The sequence below is a fragment of the Parambassis ranga genome, chromosome 12 (assembly GCF_900634625.1).
Source record: "Parambassis ranga chromosome 12, fParRan2.1, whole genome shotgun sequence".
Lineage (NCBI taxonomy): Eukaryota > Metazoa > Chordata > Actinopteri > Ambassidae > Parambassis > Parambassis ranga.
Genome location: NC_041032.1, coordinates 12358821 through 12378096, shown reverse-complemented (window position 1 = coordinate 12378096; position 19276 = coordinate 12358821). Strand labels below are relative to the sequence as shown.

General features: G+C 40.1%; 2 protein-coding genes across 2 annotated transcripts; both read right to left on the bottom strand.

Annotated features, from left to right (window-relative positions):
- Positions 1-1934: 1934 nt before the first annotated feature.
- On the bottom strand, positions 1935-9365 carry ttc33 (tetratricopeptide repeat domain 33). The gene is made up of 5 exons (XM_028418679.1): positions 9273-9365; positions 8611-8838; positions 6254-6335; positions 4488-4619; positions 1935-2564 (listed from the first exon to the last, which is right to left on the bottom strand). Coding segments are annotated over exons 1-5 (819 nt in total). The 5' UTR covers positions 9275-9365; the 3' UTR covers positions 1935-2189.
- Positions 9366-9915: 550 nt separating this feature from the next.
- Positions 9916-19276, bottom strand: prkaa1 (protein kinase, AMP-activated, alpha 1 catalytic subunit). The gene is made up of 9 exons (XM_028417647.1): positions 19072-19276; positions 17236-17377; positions 15992-16085; positions 15568-15712; positions 14862-14949; positions 14547-14771; positions 13935-14448; positions 13716-13842; positions 9916-12798 (listed from the first exon to the last, which is right to left on the bottom strand). The coding sequence occupies exons 1-9, from the start codon at positions 19166-19168 to the stop codon at positions 12515-12517; spliced, it is 1716 nt and encodes a 571-aa protein (XP_028273448.1). The 5' UTR covers positions 19169-19276; the 3' UTR covers positions 9916-12514.

Below are 19276 nucleotides of genomic sequence, written 5' to 3'. Positions count from 1 at the left end.
TATAAGCATTTGTGTCAGTTTCTTGGATCATTTAAAGGTAGGTTAGGAGATTTCATTCTGATTCACTCTTTGTTAAATTGGTGTAACCTATCTTTACAATCCGATAGCAACCAATTAGTTCGGCAGTTTCGCATTAAAACGAAGAATACGAATCATCTGTGGAAGCTATAAAACGCTAAAAACATCAGCCAATCCTCCGGGTGGACCCTGCGCGGAGTATTGGCTGGTTGTCACTCTCTTCCTGCTCTGCACACACCAGAGAGGTACGTGCATGATGGCCGAAGTCACAGTCCGCAGCTCGTCTTCAGGCTGGGTTCGGGGTGAGCTCCGAGAGAAAGGGGCGTGTGTTTACTTTCAAAATCTGGCTGACTCTCACTGAGTTTTCAAAATCTCTTACCCTACCTTTAATGCCCTTTTTAATCTAAAAAAAAAAGGACCAACATAGCATCAATGGCTTCAAACTGAAATTCAAACCTGTCTTTCAATAAATGCTCTACAATAACATTTACTTTTCCCTGCCCTGATGTGCATAAAAGATGTGTCGCATTTAATCCCCTTCATTTCTTCCTATGGCAGCACTGATGGCTAAAACACATCTTTAACACTGTTCAGATGGCATGGCACTGCTCACCTGCAGACAGATGGTTTCTTCACCACTGGACGTTTCCAGGGTCAATATGGCCACTGTCCAGAGGCTTCCTGAGAGCGGTGAAAAGTCCCTCTGAGAACAATAACCCTTTAAAGAGAGCTGTGACCTCAGACCGAAGAAGTCTGTTAAAGCCGTAGACTCTCCCAGGAGGCAGGAAATAGTGATTGACAAAACAGTGTCAGGGTTTCAGCAGAGGGTAAAGAGGAAAAATGAGTCTTCTTGGAAACTGGCCCCCTCTTTTTCTACCTCATCAACTCACACCAGTGCTGCATTAAAGTATAGGCGACAGGCTGCGTTAGACATCTAAACCTTTGCTTTGAGAAGCCTGAGAAAACAACTGGTTATCGGAAAATGTCACTTTAGGAGCTGTGGCTTGTTGAGTTTAGCACAAAAAATAAAGAGTTTAGAGCAACGGGAAATGCAGCAAATGGTTATTAATGATGTTGTTATATATGCATTTATGGCTCCTAAACACAGCTGCAGAGACAGTTTGAGAAAAAACAGGTAGAATTGATCATGCTCTAGGAAAAGTCAGTGGAGTTTGGCCTCCGTGACAACATGGAAAAAACAGATTCTAAAAGGTCAAGATCATCTAGAATGGTTAAACAATCTACTACTAATGATTTCATATTTTAATATTGAATAAAATCATTTTAACTTCGTCAATAGGTGTTTGTTTTTTTTTTAATACACATGATTTCTGCTCCACTGTACACTGATTTGGCTGTGCAAAACACTTAAATGGGCTTCCTTCATTCAGTGGCAACACTAAGTGTCCACATACATGTATGTCTGGATCACTTGGCACACCCTGATTAAACACAGCTGACCTCAATTTGTGTTGTGCAGCTTAGGTGTACCAGCACTGCTTTGGGTGTGACTGATTATATAATGGTCCTGCCAATCAAACAAAACAATATATGTTAACTTTATGTAACATTACAGTAACCTACCTGCCTTACTGGCTTTTTTCCCTGACAGAAATGTGTGAGTGTTGTGCTTACTCTACATGCTTTGTCAGTGGTGCAGACTCCGTTCTACAGAACCTGTATTATCTCGGGACAAGTATCAGACCTTTTCAGAAAGTCAATTATTTCTATTTTTATGCTACTCCATTAACCACTTTACATGCTGGAAATGACTTCCTTCCAACTAAAAAGGAAGTATTGAACAGATTTACCAAGAATGCTAACGTTTCTTTCACTTGCTGTGGTATTTGTGAAGCAGTCCTTTGGAAACAATGCCTTGCTGTTGGATAGGAAACACTACACGCTGCAGACTGTGATGTGATTCATCGTTTTATCCCGTGTGGTTTTTGCAACGGTAGCACATTGCTCAGAAAATAAACATGAACCTGTCAGTATGTCCGGTCATTGTAAGTAGTAAAACAGACACTAAACTCTGTCACCCTTAATCATGCATAAGAATTTAAATTCACTATAGTCAGTTCTTATCTTTGCCTCTGATTTAAAGATGTGTTCTATACAGCAGGTTTACACACTCATAAATATTACCATTCATTTCTCATGCTGAGATGAGTTCAGAGTCCTCTTGCTTTTATGAACTGTTCCTTGGATGGCGTTGCGGTTTGCTCTGATTCTTCTTCCCTGCTTGTCATATTTGTTATATTCCCCTCAGTGTCTATGACCACAGTGGTCCTCTTCAGCTCCTCGTAGCGTGCCTGCCGCTCAGCGACGGCCATGCAGGCGGCCACAACCTCATCCGACTCAAAATCATAGTCCTGCTCCAGCTCGGGGGCGTTGATGATCTGGTTTTTGGTGTCCTCTTCTTCCTGAATCTTCTCCTTGACAGCCAACTGCTGCTTCTGCAGTTTCCACGCCCAGGTCAGGTCATCCTCCCACAGGCTGCGCTCCGACGGGCACAGGTGGATTGCAACTTGGAAGGACCTCACAGCCTGCAGGAAACAGGACTGACATCAGCTTAAAACACAAACATGAGATCTAACTGGATGTGGACATGGGAATACTTACACATTTAGTCTGTGGAGAGGAGATTATTGTCTTCAAAAATGGAATGAGCACCTAAAATCTGTCACGCCTGCCTGTGGGTTCACTTGCTTCTTCTTATAGATGAATGGTACATATTATGCACCCATCAGTGCAGCTGATGAGCCACTGCATCATCTTTATGTTGCATTCCCAGGTTGACTTATAGTTTAATTAATAGTAGATCGATATCTCATTGGTGACTGTGCATTTGTATGTCGGTTTCAAAAATTAGTCATACGGAACAGAAATAAAAATCACCCGCGATCGTTCATGTGACCAGTCAGTCCTGAGAGGGGACTGTTTGATGCATGTGAAATGATAAAATAAATCTGGCACTGAGGCCATCTGATCATGATGACAAATGGCTGGAACACATATTGAGCTAGAGAGGTGTACCAATGTTGCAGAAGAGCATTAAACAGTCTGTAATAACAGACTGTAATAAGTAATAACAGTTACTAAAGAAAATCTGCAGCTTTAGGACACTGCATCGCTGCACAGACGGCAGCACCCATAACGTACACAATGGCTCAACTGAGGAGGACACTAAACATTAACGTTTACATCCAGTTTCTCATCTGTAAGCCTGTTATCATGACACTGAAACGTTATCTGCAGTTATCTGCTGAACCTGGAACAGTAAATGTAAAAATCATAAATCAATGATATAAAAATAGAAGGATGGTAAACGTATGAGGAGAGATAAAGGACTACTAGAAAGCAGCTGCTCAATGTTAGCATGTTTGTTGCTAACCTGACCGTAACTCCAAGTATAACAAAAAAAAGTGGTTTTGCAATAATAAATTCATGTATGTAAAAGTCATAACCTGTTCATACTCTCACAACTTTATGTTTAACACTCCCAAGCTGTCAACATCAATCAGCTTATCTGTATGTGCCTAAAATAACAAATCAAGTTTTGTCTTGAACGGACCTGATGGAGCAGCACCAGCTCTTCATCTCCAATCCTTTAACTCATAAAATGCCACTGGAACCAAATTAACCGGCTTCTAAAGGACAATTATGACCAAACACACTTGATGATGACAAAGAAATGATAAACAGCAACAGAGAAATGAGAAGCTATGTGTTGTTTTATGTGGGTGCCTTCCATTTTCCTTGAAGAGACAGAGTGGATCGGGACTGCAGACTCATGAACTGGATTACTGCATTCACTTTTGCACAAACATGTTGGTGCATACAAAGCCTTAAAACGCGACCGAACACGTCTCGCTAAAAATAGACGAATACATTTTTTTTCCTTTTGCTTCCAGGAGCTTCATTATACAAGGAGGTGTGTCTATAATTGGCTTTAGTTTAAGCTCAACACTTCCCATTGTTGCTTTTAGTGCCGTAAGACAGGTCTCCCGCTCTGGGGCATGTATGAGCGATAATAGCTGAAGGGCTTCTTAGTTCAACCCTGTTTGCTTGGCTCTAATAAGAGCGAGCAGTGTAACTAAGATTCAGAGGTATTGCGCACCCACAGGTCCCGGCGTGTTCTGGGGCAATTTGAGCAATCGTCCGAGCCCCAGGCACCTGGGTGTGCTTTGGAAGAGGCACCAAGTTCACAAAAAAGTGGTAAACAGAAATAAATGATGCATCGTATTAAAGACTCTAGAACAAAGGAGCAAAGTAAACAGTTCACTGGAAAACCCATCAGACAAATGTCAAGGGAAGACCATTAGGAAATGTTAAAATGAACGAACGAATCATGACTTGTTGACAGTGTCTATCACTGCATGGAGTCTCTTTACCTTCTCCTATTGCTCCTCTGTACTTTTCGCACTTTATGACCTCTTGTTAAAAAGTGTATTGAAAGCCACACTCACCAGGTCCACCTCTCCCAGGTTGAGCTGAGCCCGTCCCAGAGTCTGCCAGCCCTCCCACCACAACGGGCGGTACTTGACGGCCATCTCTGCTGCCTTCACTGCTGGAAACACTTCCTGCAGGATGGTCAGTACCTGTGGAGACAAGAAACATCCTTACAGATACCTACTGCATCCATGTGCATGCAGGTACATCAACAATACAGAGTGAATCAAAGTATCAAACTGAACTCATTAACCGCTTCAACCTTGCCCGAGTCTTCTATGTTATCTTTTATTCAAACACTGCAAATCCTTCAGAGTTTTTCAGTTTGCTTAGCTGTGATGGTAAAAAAAACATGTCAGGATATGCCTGTGCACTAATTTGCATAATAAACTTCGAGGTTTCCAAGACTTCTCTTATGTCCGTTTTATGCATGCGGTAAGCAAGTGACACTTCAACAAGAGATTGGCATGCAGGAATAGCACCACTGTATGTATACACCACTATAGGTTAAAATCATTTATATAGCCAAGAAGATGTGGTCACAGTGTAATAAAGCAGAGCATTCAGAGAGGCAGGGGACTCCATGTATTCACCACAACACTGATTGAATTAGGAAGAAAGCAATGAAGGGAAGTGAATGACCAGCGTCTGTGTGACCATCCTCGTCATCTAAGGCCAGTAATGGGGATTTGATGAGTGGCATCCTATTTTCAGTCTAATGAATGTAAATAGCATCAACTCTGGAAATGGACACTAATAGGTGAGATGTGTAGTCAAACACAGCTGCATCACAGTTGTCTGAGGCCAGTCTGTGTTTATTGCCTGAAGAAGATCCAGGTCTGGATCTCTAATGATTTCCTTCTCAAATATCCAATAATGGCTAATATGATATTAGGCAGGCACAAAATACTACCAGATGAGATGTGAATGACCAGGCATGCATACAAAGAGAGATTTTATTGCGTTAGTTGTAGTAAACTAATAATAAATAATGGAGAGAGCTTCGTTCATTTGAGACAACGCCCACTGACTTGTCACTGTTACAAAACATAAAATCATTTTTTTTTTCTGTTGAAGAAAAAGGAGAAGCGGCTGCAGGGAAATGGCAGCAAAAAGTGTCTCATGGACAAAAAAAATGAAAACTACAAACACATCATTTAGTGGTATGCTGCTTGTCTGCATAGTGACAGACTTGCCGAGCTCTACAGATGGTCTGTGTTTGTCTAAAAGCCTACTCTGTGGCTTGTCTTGTTAATTCACCTCTAAAGCCACAATAACTGTTCTATTCACTGACTGTTTGAAGGGATAATAGTCAGTGTTGGGCTTCTTTCTACCTCCCATGGCGGACTCCCATCTTGTGGTACACAGTGGTATTAAGCAGGGCATTATTTGAATGTTTTAAACTCCAGTATTTAAAGCAGCCTATTTCGATATATTTTAATACAACACTCACAGGCCTGTGTGACTCTTTTAGCGGAAATCCTTCCCACTGTTCCTAATGACCTCTGCCTAATGCAATTTAAATGGTGCTGAAGCACAGTTTATCATCATAAAAATAACATGTAGAACACACGATCTCTCCGCAGGGCCAGCAGGAAGAATAATAAAAAAAAATAAATCTTGGGGCGTGTGAAAAGGAAGTGCAGGGTTCAGATCTCTGTACGCTGCTGCTGCTTATCTCTTTTTTGATGCCATCAGTTCAAGTCTTTATGAGACAATACTAGCATAGCACACAAAATCCTCAACTGTCAACAGTATGGGTGAATAGAGAAAAATGAAATACCTGAGACTTCATCTCATACAGCAGGGGGTTGTCTGGGGTCAGCTGAATGGCCTCATCCCACTTATTAATGGCCTCCCAGTGCCTAAAGGAAACAAATATACATCACATAAAACAGTGTAATCAGACAATTACATTGTCTCCACTGTAAGATTTAATATATGTTATGTTATGTTATACAGAGATGTGACCCCTTTTATGATTCACTTGGTCTTTTATCATTCTTTTATCTTGAAGAGTGCAGTACAGAAGTTGTCCACTAGTCCCTCTTAATACATTTAAATACAAACATGTACATTTGTCATGTTAAGCTTCATAACGCCAACATGCTGCTGGATCCTGGAACCACAACGATACACTTTTTTTGCATGTCTTTCTTTCTTTAGAAGTTTGAACACCAGGTATTTTTTGCCTCCTTTTACAAACACATAAAAATTGCTCTGCTTCCTCAATGGACACTGTTCTCAAACCAATATTGACTTAAGGCTTGTTTCCTGGTCAAGACTGAGAGATAAAATGATACTAAAATGACACCGTGTCTGTCAGGTTTGACACCTTTTACAGTTTTATGGAAACGGACATCCTGAAAAAATTAAAAGGAATAAAAACACACAATGAGACTATTCACACTGATCTGTTACAAAACTGTGTTGAGCAGCAAGCAGCAAGGAGGGCTGAGGAAATGGAACTACAGTAATGTGGAAATTTCACCATCACATGAAGCAAAGAGCACCGCTAGTGCTAAATCATATGAGGAAATTAAGCAACTCATCACATGAAACCTGAGGGCTGAAAAAGACTCCTGTACCTGTGTCATAACCCTTATCAGTCAAAGGCAGGTTAGGCTGAAAAAACACTGCCCAAAAGGAATAAATGTAACTTATACATGTTTATAACAACAACACCTAACAGCCCAAACCACAAAAACACAGAAGACACTAACAGTTTTAAGCTTTTGAATGCCAGAGCACATCTTAAAGGCATAATGTTAGTGTAAAATATGACTCAGCAAGTCAGACAAATCAGCAAACTATGTGGATATCAATACTGTGACTTACAGACTAGAGTGTGTGGGAGTACCTAAGATTTCAATGGAATTTAACCCTTCCTGCACCCAATGAGAATCAGTTTTTTTTTAGTTTTTTTTTTTTTAGGAGGGGATCAAATTATTGGGGACACGTCACCTCAGTCCATGTTAAACTACGCCCCGTGTGTGGGAGTCAACAACTCCCACACACCCAAGAGATGAAGTCCTGCAACTTAACAGCCAATCTTTAGGAACTGTAATCTATGCAAATGTGAGACCTGCCAATCAATGTTTCTGTGACCTACAGGGAATAATAACAAGCAAAAACCTGTTGAGCCTTCAGTCAAAATGAGTTAGTCAGACAGTTTCTAAAGTATCAGCTCAGCTAGTAACAATAATGGGAAGAAATGCAGAAAAACAGTGTTACATAAACATATCTGCACACCCTGTGAATCATCAGACACAGCTAAGCTAACAACAGACAACAGACTGAAATCAGAGGTCAATTTTATTAGAGAAGGATAAGACCCTGGCTGACATCCCCGACCAGACACTGCAGCAAACCACTGAGCAGCTATTACAGAGCAGTAAAACATATGGCAATATTACATCTTCTCAACACGAGGGTTTTTCACAAAGTGACTCTTATTTGGCTCCTTGTGGAGGGCTTTTTCCTTTTTAATCTAACAGGCCATTTGCACAATTTACAATGGTGTCTCTTCAAATAATAATATTTCTCAACATTAATCAGACTAAAAACAAAAAAATCAAGAGTTTTTAAAAAGAGGTTCCAGCAGAGCAGACTGAGAAGCAGATTAGTGCTTTTTTTTTGGTATAAACATGTTTAAAAATCACTTTGTTTGAAAAGCTTTCACAAGAACAAGAGTTCTATAAGAGTTATTTGGCTAATAAAATGTGATATTTATTGAATGTTTAAATGAACATATTATACTAGCTGGCTGTTTCTGTGTGCTCTGTGCAATGGTGCCATCTTCTGGAGAAATCCTACCAACACATCTCTCAATGTTTGTACAGAAATAATACAAACAAAAATATGTTTGAGTAAAAGCTGTAAATGAGTAGTAGAGGAGAGAAAAGTGTTATAGCTGGTGATATTTAAATAACTTTCTCTGGACAGTTTATCTTAGAATTCATCAGTGATTGAATTCAGCATCTGATATTTGATTAATAATTATCCCTCATTAAAAATCCAGGTGTGCACACACATACACAGGAAGAATTCAGTGTCATAAAATACAATAAAAAAAAGCTTAAAGCTGGATGTTTGCATGCCTGTGTGTGTGTGTGTGTGTGGTATAATGTGCACCCTCACCTGCCTTCCTCAGCCAGCAGTGACCCCTCGTCTATCAGCCTTTTGCTCTTTGCAGCACAGTCCTCCAGCAGAACCTCCCGACGCCGTTTGATGGCGTGCATCCAGTCCACCTCGTCGTCCTGACTCGGCCCTTCATCCTCAGCTTTCTTTGCGTTTGCTTCAAACTCCTGTAACACTGACTTTGACACCTTCTCACCTGCTTTCCTCTTCCAGCCAAATGAGGTCATCCTATAAGGATAAATCAAGACAGCGGGACGTGTCAATGAGCCATCGTCTATCCATCGTTGCAACCATTACTAAGTGAAATAAGTTCATGGACTTTTATTTTGAAATATCAAAACTGGCTAGGCTAGCATCCCGTTGCTACCAGGCAGTTTAATTTGGTCTATTTTAGCACAGCTTAAACACTGATTCCTATTTAAACTATTTCTAGTATCGTAATTGCTAGTCATTAAACAACTACGATACTACATCTTGTCAATAAAAACAACCCCGTCACAACAAATGTAGCTAACGCCAGCTATGGTTAGCCAGCTAAAATTAGCACCGAAATTGTTGACATTTTTTCGGCTTATCAAATCATCAAAACACTGCACGTTTAATTTTGCCAATATACGATATATTTAAATATTTCAAGACAACAAAAAGCGATATGTGCATACATGCATCCTCTGTTATCCGTGTACAAGGATGGGCAGGTTGAAGTAAGCTAACAGTTAGCCACATTTAATGACACTTAATGGTGCGTTCAGGAGATGTCGTTTATACCGACATCAGAGACGTAGAACCTGTAGAACGCGACGTTTTCTGCAAAAATCAGTTGAAACTTCTATTATAAATTATCCTAACGACAGGTATTTAATTACACACACCTTATTAAAAAGCTAGGTTATTAGCCGAGGCAGAGTAAACTGGAATTATACATAAAGGACTACGAGTTCATTCCGTTTTGCCAGGATTACGCGAACGCATTGTGACCGGAAGCTGTGGATATGTTTACATGTCTTTTAAAGATACAGAACCCTCTTTTGAAGTGGATAATAAAGCCTGTGAAATTACTTTAACCCTAATATTTATGTACAAGTATCAATTTTAAACTAATATAGCCACTGCTTTCCATCAGAGAAGTATACCATCAGCTTCCAAATTCAATAAAATGTAACCCTTTCCCTTTCCCACTTAATAAGCAAATGTGGAAAAGTGCAGTAAATGTATTTTTATGGAGCTGTTTATGGCATGCCTGATAATTAATTGGTGCAATGACACTTTATTTTACTCGACACTCAAACATAAAAACTTCAGCAGAACTGTGCAATTTAGCAGTTTATTAGGCAGTTGTGTATGCAAATGTTTCAACACTGTCCATTCAGATTTACACTGGTCAAACTTGTAGGGTCCCCTGACACACCAAACAAAAATAGAACAATATTTTTGAAGCAGTTCAAACAGATACTGAATTGAACAGTCAACTACGACACAACTCCTGTAGCCGGCAAAAAATTCAGTCTTTTGCACACATTCGTCATCATCTTATTCGTATCCTACAAAAACCAATCATGGAAGCCATGAAAAGTTTTTGGAATGTGATCGTGCAACTGCCCTTTAAAACTACAATTGTTTAGTTTTACAATATATTTCCGAGATCATAGTATGTGTGTGTTTACTATGATCAATATATTCCATTAACTGTAGTTTAAAACAGAGACACAAAGGTCAAATATTTCAGTCCAAACTGTCCGGCAGGACAGCAAGAAAAACAAGGTGATCACAATCATTGTCACTTCAAGCAATTTTTTTTCTTTTTTTTTGCTGAGTAGCATCTTTAAAATGCAAATTGTTTACACAAATGAGATATTTGACTTTTAAAGCTGTGGAGAGCAAAACACTGGAAACCCAGACTTCAGTAACTGTCCTCAAAATCAATAGTGTGGGATTTTACAGTAACAACATGCAAACCCTAGTTTAACTGACTCAAGATAACTAAATGAGAAACCAATTTACCTTATGTTTGCCTTATGTTTGCCTTATGTTTGCTTTGGTTTTTTCCTATTGCCATCATTAATGACCGTAGCAGTTACTGATGTCTGCAAGTTTGGCAACACAATCTGATGAAATTTGCAGGTAATAACTGTTTTCTTTAAACTCAAATAATAAAATTTAACCAATAGTAACACTGACACCAATTTGTGAGCTTTAACCCTTTAAAATTGCAAACAATGGCAATAATTCTGACCAGCACTGAATTCCAACTTTTTTTTTAACCAACATGAAAACTGAACAGTACTGATAATGATAAGGCAGCCAAACAGACACCACTTAAAACTTAAGACCATGGACAGGAAAATGGAGTGAGACACATCATACTAACAATTAAAGACACACCTAAGACTCTGTGAGCATGAAAGGATGTCCTGTTCAACAGCTGGTTATCAAATATAAATCAGCCACACATTTACGATCTTAAAGCTTGTGCGTGTTTTCTCTCTGCCATCAGAATTATCATCTGCCTGACAGGCCTATGTAATTCCAAGCTCACAAGTCTGTTTCAGGTTTAAACATGTGTAAACCTTTGTTTAAGGTCAACCTTTGAGGGAATGTGAGCGCAATCAAAACATCAACATGTCCAAAAAAATGACAATATTATGAATGTACTCGCCTGCTAACAAACTCCATGTCCATGCACTGCATGTAACTGCTACCACTCACTTTCAAACTGAGCCCTGAGGCCTATACTCGTGTGATGGATTGGCATTTATGAATTAAATATAGGCAAAAGTCATTTCACTCAGTAATCATACTCAAATCCTATTCATTAATCTAAAAAAAAAAAAGGAATAGAGAAAAATATAACAAAAAAAAGTGAAAATCAACATGTCATTTTAATACACAGAGAATGATATATTTTTAAATTTTGACTGTCATGGCAGAATACCTCTTAAATGGTAAAAGCAGGCTATAGTCATCTGGATAGACAATCAAGTATCAGAATAATTGTGATTGAAGGAAACAAAACTGTGATATAGATTTAAAACCCAGACAATAAAAAAAAAGGAAAATATATACCATCCAGCAATAGATCTTAATGCAAGAAAGAAAAAAAAATCCAATACTCCCTCCACATAACGCACTGATAAATATATTCACGTCTTTATATATAAAAATGTAGGGGGACAGACAGTTTTTACAAGGACAAAACTATGAAAATTTAGTTTTTGACAAATCAGATTCACAAAAAAAGAAAAAAAACATAACTGATGAAGCATTTTTTTGTCCCTGCCACAAGTATACAGGGGTCACTGCACTTATTCCAAGTCCAATGAATGTGACGGGCATGACCATCCTACTTATAGTCAGTGCAGCACCCCCCCAACACATCTGCACCCCCTCTGGTCCCCACTGGGAGGGAAAAAAAAAACAAGAGCAGCAGGAAATAAAAAGGAACGTGTGCAAAAGTGCTTCCTGCATCCTATGACTGCCACCCAAATTCCCTAACCTTAATGTGTGGCTTTCTTCTCTGCAGGCAAAAATGTGATCTTGTTCTCAATGTACTGGAAAGCAGCAGTGCTCACTGGCTACAGTACAGAAAATTCAGTGTAATGTGTAGGTGGGATGTGGGCGTCTGCTTATTAAATTGAACAGGAAATTGTAAAAACCCCCTTCCTAAATGTTGTTCTGTCCTTGCTAATTAAGTAGCTTGTCATTCCTCTTTCCTAATAACCCCTTTACATCCCCAGTCAGCTCAGTATACATCCAGGTTATACAGCGTAGGGAACACCAACCTGCATCAGTGCCATGGAACAATCACTTCATCCCCAGCAAGGGATGAACTGAGCCATAATCAGTTGCATGCTTATTGCTATAAAGACACTCGGAGAGGAAAAAAGGCTAGCGATTGTTTTGCGAGCTATCGTGCAAGTAGTTTAATAAGATTTGCACACATCTCAAAGAACTCAATGGTGTGGCTTCCCGGTCGGGGGATGTTCGAGTTGTCTGCCCCTCCCGTTGAGTCGATGGATGAGGTCAACGACGAACCTAAGGAGCCTTCTGCAGCCTTGGGGGGGTGCACAGAGCTAGATGTAGTTGCAATGTCTGCTCCGTCTACATCATTCTTAATAGTGGTGCGGTAGTTGCCCACAGATCCAGAGCGGAGTGGAGTAGCAGTTCCAGATTTGGTCTCCAACATTTCATCTGAAGAACACAAGACAGAGTTTTATTCTTCAAAACAATCACGCAAAAATGAGTCAACGATGTGCATGAAGGATTTGTGTTGACCTTTAGTCGGCACATGTAGCCAACACTATTCGACCATGATGCCTTACTGTCATACTTCAGAAAATATGACTTTTTTATGTCTGTCCACATGGCATTTTAAGGTCTGAAAGGGATAATGACTTTCTCTGAAGAGGCCTTGTAAAGGGTGCTTATCTATGTTAGTAGTAGATAGTAGATAGTGGTCAGCTTTTCCCTAGTTCGGAGAAGCTACCTTTTCCTACTAGGAACCGATGGCGTTACATTGCCCTCTTCAAAACCACCAAACTCCACGGACAAAACCAGTAATATGCAATAACTTCAGATGCTGTAAAAACAAGTCAACTTTCCGATACTTTTAAGTACAACAATATAAACATTATGACTAACTAGGCTATAGCCAGGAGAAAAATGTTAAGCCTATATGCACCTTATATGGCATACCAAAGCTACACCAATAGCCCATAACAACACTCCTACATTTTTGCTTTGAGGTGCCGCCAGGCACCTACGCAGGCTTCCGAGGACCTTAACCCCGAGTCAATGATTTATAAAGGCAGCATACTACTAGAAAGAATTCAGATAAAACATTGTAGATACAGAGTCCTGAATCCAGGACTTAAGAGAAAACATACTGGTGGTCTAAAGGATTCATAACAATAATAATAATTTGGCAATTTAGCACCACAATGAACAGGTTTGTTTGAGAGTAAGACTTAAAATATACACAACACAAGTACGCTTAACATGGAACCAACAGATACTATTCTGATTATTACCTATCACTGACATTTACTTACTCATCATATTACTATACTTATGGTAACATTTTAAAGATGTAGGCAGGTAAAACTTACCGTCTATGCTCCGGAAGTCAAGGAGGTAGGTTCTACTGTCCACCTGGTAGAGCTGAAGGCTCATCTTGGTTTGCATCCCAGTAATAGGATTCTTCCGTCGCACACGTAAATAATAAGGATTCACAACCTGGAAAGCAGAAAATATATAAATAAAACGGTATAAAGCTACCCCCTTAGAGGTTCTGTCAATATGCCCCTCTCATGGACTTTCTTTCTTACCTTCCACTCATAATCTAGCTGTTTCATGGCGCGGCACACTTCCGTCATGATATCGTTGGGTCTACTCTGACTGCGGATACCAAGATGCCACTTGGCCCTTCTAACACCCTGATGCTTGGACTTCTGGGGGTTCAGTTCATCCAGTGTGTGGCGAGGCCTGGGAGGAGTCTCAGCCACAAGAAAGGGCACACGTTCAGGGTGGGGCTTGATAACACCGGCCACACCAGACGAAGTAAGGTGCTGGTCATCCAAAAAGGAGTCGGGAGGGCTTGACGCCAGGTAAAAATCCTTTGCTTCATTCATGATGCGGCGATTGTCAATGATGAGATGGTAGGCGACAGCTAATGGATCCTGATGGTTCCGACTATAGATGCAGGACAGCACCTCCTCCTCTGTGCACTCAAACTTCTCACACACCTCCTTCAGGGCCTCATCGTCAATCATGTTGTTGCTGTAAGAGGGGTCCTCAGGGAACAAGTACTTGGGTAGGTCTTGTTTGAACCACTCATCCTCTCTAGGAGGAGAAAGCAATCATTAAACAGAACTCGTCTTACATCATTAAAATAAAAATACTGCATGGATTTAGAATGTAAATCACCTCAGCTGGCTTACCGAATCTCTTTGATGGTGGCTCTTTTCATTGGGTCCACCTGCAGCATGTGCTTAAGGAGGCTTATTACTGAAGGGTTCAGATACTGCGGCGTGAAAAAGATCCCATCACAGATCTTCTTGAAGAGTGTTGGCACGTGATCATCATCGAAGGGGAGTGTCCCACACAGCAAGGCATAGAGAATGACGCCACTACTCCAGATATCCACCTCTGGACCCGCATATAACCTGAAGATAAATAAAAAGGTAGGGAAACCATTATTTGTAAAGTTACATGTCTGTGTCTGCTTCTGATGATACCAACAACAAATACATTACCTTCCTGAGATGACCTCAGGAGCAGCATAGTTTGGAGAACCACAACTTGTTCTCAGGAACTCTCCATCTGACATCATGTTTGACAAACCTGCAAAGCAATTTTTTTTATATTTGTATAGCACACATGTAGCATATCATACACATACTGCACAAAAAACATGACATGGCTTAGCTTGGGGTGGGCCTATGAGCTTACTTTTACCTGCCATAAATTATGTCTCAAACAAATGTTTTAGCCCTGCTAGAAAAATAATAAAGGAATAGTATAATTTCTACAATAACTTATACATTCTAGCTTCTACAGTTACTGCAGTCAGCCTCATAAAATATAAATGCATGCACTACGGATTCAAAATAAACATTTTGCCCCAGCAACATATAGTAAAAGTCTAAATCTGGAAAGATGTTCTGGTCTGTGCCAGATTAACCTGTCTTCCTGTGGAAAAAACCTTTAGGTTAAAGAACATGTTAAATATTACACTTTTTGTAAAACACAAATCTGGGTTGTTCCTTGTTAAGTAGCAGTAAGCGTTCTCAATAGTCTTTGCTGATATTTTTTTTGCATGTGTACTCCTGCATTTCCTCATGCCAACTGAAAACAAATATTGCTTCATATGACATCATCGTGTAAGTGGTCAAAGGCTTTACAGGGCACGTCGACGTCCATTATTACCATGCTACAACAGTAGGGATGAAAAGTACTTACCGAAGTCTGCTATCTTGGCATTCATGTGCGCATCAAGCAGGACATTTTCTGGCTTGAGGTCTCTGTGTACTACCATGTGCCTGTGGCAGTAGTCTACGGCTGAAATAATCTGCTGGAACAGTCGGCGACTCTCCTTTTCATCCAACTGTCAAAGAAGAAATTATCCATGCGGTGTGATCTTCTCTGTGACTCAGTTATCACATCACTGCTGACTAAGCAGAGCTTTAGGTTGTGGTGTGTTTTAATATTTTTTGTGGTTTACACAGATCAAAGATCATTGTATCTCTGCTACAGGCTATCATAAACATGAATACTCTTCTCTGGTTGATAAAATCACTAATAACAAAATGTATCTGTATCTTATGAAAAGATGGAAAGAGAATATTGGACATCAATGAGCACACTATTTCCTGTATTAAAGTACCTTTCCATTTTTGCAGATGTAGTCGAACAGCTCTCCTCCTGAGACATACTCCATAACCATGAAGATATCTGTAGGGGTGCTAATAACCTGATACCTACAAAAATGAACACAAAGTTGAAATCATGTGGAAGATTAACAGTAGGTAGATATAAAACAAACTCAGTCAGGGGGTTCTTTCAAAGTGAAAATACAGCTAACATTGAAACTTAATACCACATTACTTTCAATATAAAACTGTATTTCAGGCCTGCATTTTAAGCAAGCTCTGCAGTAAACAGTAAACAGTGCCACAGGAATAAATATATCTTGAAGTTTATGAGAGGTTTAGAAGACGTTAACAATCTTGACTAACTGCTGGTCTGACATGTCACAACTGCAACATCCAAACAAACCAGCAGAGCATAACATTACCCTGTTTGTTATTATCCAGAATACATGGGATGCTATGCACTTTGCCCCAGTGGTCTGTACACCCTGTCAAAGATGGGACCTCTCTCTCTCTCTCTCTCTCTCTCTCTCTGTGTAAACCACACAGAGTTTACATTCTTCTCCATGCTTGACACAGAACTGGTATTTTAGGCAATTAGCCATGCCTCCTGGTCAGTTTAATGACCCTCAAACTGTGGCCTTGGGACTGTGGACATTCACAATCCAGGCAGGAAGTATCCGAGCAATTTCCTAACAATATTTTTAGCTCAGTGGCTCTTTCAGCAACAGTGTACCACAATGGAATGAAACGTTGTCTTCAGCCTAGTTATAGTCACCATCACAGCTTGATGCACCAGTGCATTAAAACAACAGCAGCTGACCTGAAAAATGTCAAAGTCAGTTCAGACAGTAAGGTTAAACAATGACTCATTCAAACACCACGGTTACTTATCTATGTGCTTCAGTGTGTGCTGATGTTGTCAGCAAAGCTGAAACTGGGGCAGCTGCATTACAGACACATGTGATTATATAGTGAATGTACATTTAGTGATTAAAGAGTTTAAGAGTAGGTCACACATTTAGATAACAATGATGCACTTTTATATAGTAAAATGAAACAGCGGGGATAAGCACACCAGACAATACCATTAAGATGAGCAGTGACTGATGGGAGAACAGACTGTGTCAGACAGATATTGTCCTAAATGGATGTATTCTAACACACATTATTAAAGCCTGGAAATAGCTCAGTGGGTGGCATTAATGTGGTGGCAGTGAGATTACAGAGCAGTGAGAGGGTGTAATCTAGGACTTACAGTTTAATTATGTGAGGGTGCCTGAAAAGCTTGAGGTTCTGGATCTCCCGGCGAATTTTTCCCACCACGTCCAAACTGCGGATCTTCTGCCGGTTCAAGATCTTCACAGCCACTTGGTGCTTGGTAAGCTCATGTTGACCAACTGCAGGGAAAACAAGATGAGTGCATGCCAGTTACCAACAACAATAAAAATGTATCTCAATTCAAGCGGTAAATATAATTTGATGGAAAACTACAGTAACATTAGGGGCCTCTTGCCAACTTTCCAGCACGTACAAACTTCATTCTGAACTTAAATGGACTTGGGGATAGGCAGTGCCAACAAAACACTCTCAGGGAATACAATAATTATATGGCAAACATCTCGCAGATGCAGAAAAACAACAGCATTTGGAGTCCAATATTCATGGTCGATTTAGCTCCCTTTGGCTCCCCAACAACTTGAGGTGGAAGCATGTGGCTCTATAGTTGCTCTCTCATCAGGCAGTCATTTGAAAGTGCTGGTGTTGACCAGAAAATCAAAACAATCCATTACAACACTGTAAAATGCTCTAACAGTATGTGTGGAACCACACAGCATGTATGTTTATTTTTCACTATAAATGAAGAAGAAAATAAGGTGTGTATAAAAATGTTGTTTGGCCTTTTTATTTAATGTGTTTCCGCACCATACAGAGTTAGACATTTATCTAAAGATGGAGAAGGAATTGTTATGATGAAATGAAAACAAGCGTAACCAACGCTGCATGGATTGCACAACATATAAAACAGCAGCAGCTGACACCAAGCACGCAAACATAACCGATCCTATCAGAACACGTCTTCCATAACAAAGGAAAATGATAACATAGGAATGGATGGTGGGAAGACGGCACATTTGGACATGGGAGTTTGTAAACACTTGCGTTTGATTAACTGGTTTTGTTGGTAGGAAACCATTAAATCCTCAGTAATCACAGGCATAATCACAGAGCAACAACTCCAGTTCTTTTCCTTTCAAAGACAAAAAAGTGCAGGGAGATGACTCATTGTGAATTAGCAGACTGTAAACAGAACTAGGGGCTGTCCTGACTGTTCTATTACAGAGAATTAGTTGCTGCTTCACATGATTGTTGCACATTAGTGGTTGATCATATGGGACAGGAGATACACTGTGAGTAGGTGAAAATGTGAACTAATACAATCATTTGTATAGGATCCAATAAGTACGTGCATGTTGATACAAGGCATGCTCTATATTGACATAGGCTACTGATCGTACCGCCCTCTGGACTGACAACATTGGGCGTAGAGTCTGGGTTTGCTGAACTCTCTCCTCATTCACAACTTAACATAAATTTGGTGGCAAATAGAACTTATAAAGCAGGCAGTTAGGACTAAATGCACTTCTATGATATATATATTTCGTAATATGAGTAGAAACAGTGAACAATTCCACTCCAAATAGATGAAAGCTCCTCATGAATATGTACCCAGAAAGCGCAAATACCCGTCAGAGGGTTTACTTCCCGGTGTCTTGTCTTGACAAGCGACTTGTGGCTCACAGGCTAGCTCAAAACGCAGCCGATGCTAACTAAAGTATATCAGTTCAAATAAAAAAGGTATGCTGTAAAACTGGCATCGCGTTACTGCTCCTGTTAACTGCAGTTACATCCGTCAAAACCCAATGTTTGTCACGAACAAGTTTAGGCAAACAACAAGTGTGTTACCTTCCTGCGGTTGCGACAAGTTAGCTTTCAGAGCATAGGCTACATTAGCTGCTAAGCTAAAAAGCTCTCCCAGTGCCTCCATCTTTCAGTTGTCGGGATGCACAAACGCTTAGACAGTCAGACATACCTTTAACTTTTCCAAACGTCCCCACTCCGAGTGTATCTCCGAGAATGTAATGTCCAATTTTAACTCTTCCTTCATGCTTCTGTTTTTCCGTCGCCATCTTCCCGCAGTGGCCTTGCTGTAAGGTTAGCTAGCTGCGGGCAGAGGTAGACCGAACTCCGCTGTGTGAGTCTCTCTCTCTCTCTCTCTCTCTCTCTCTCTCTCTCTC

Bases quoted from the DNA above. Each gene is read 5' to 3' on its own strand.
- ttc33 (XM_028418679.1), bottom strand. The intron at 6,336-8,610 runs GTGAGGGTGCAC...TGTTTCCTTTAG, and splicing joins CTGCTGGCTGAGGAAGGCAG to GCACTGGGAGGCCATTAATA. The intron at 2,565-4,487 runs GTGAGTGTGGCT...TGTTTCCTGCAG, and splicing joins ACCTGGGAGAGGTGGACCTG to GCTGTGAGGTCCTTCCAAGT.
- prkaa1 (XM_028417647.1), bottom strand. From the start codon at position 19,168: ATGGCGACGGAAAAACAGAAGCATGAAGGAAGAGTTAAAATTGGACAT. The intron at 14,449-14,546 runs GTAAGCCAGCTG...TTCTCCTCCTAG, and splicing joins GCCACCATCAAAGAGATTCG to AGAGGATGAGTGGTTCAAAC. The intron at 13,843-13,934 runs GTAAGAAAGAAA...TCTGCTTTCCAG, and splicing joins AGCTAGATTATGAGTGGAAG to GTTGTGAATCCTTATTATTT.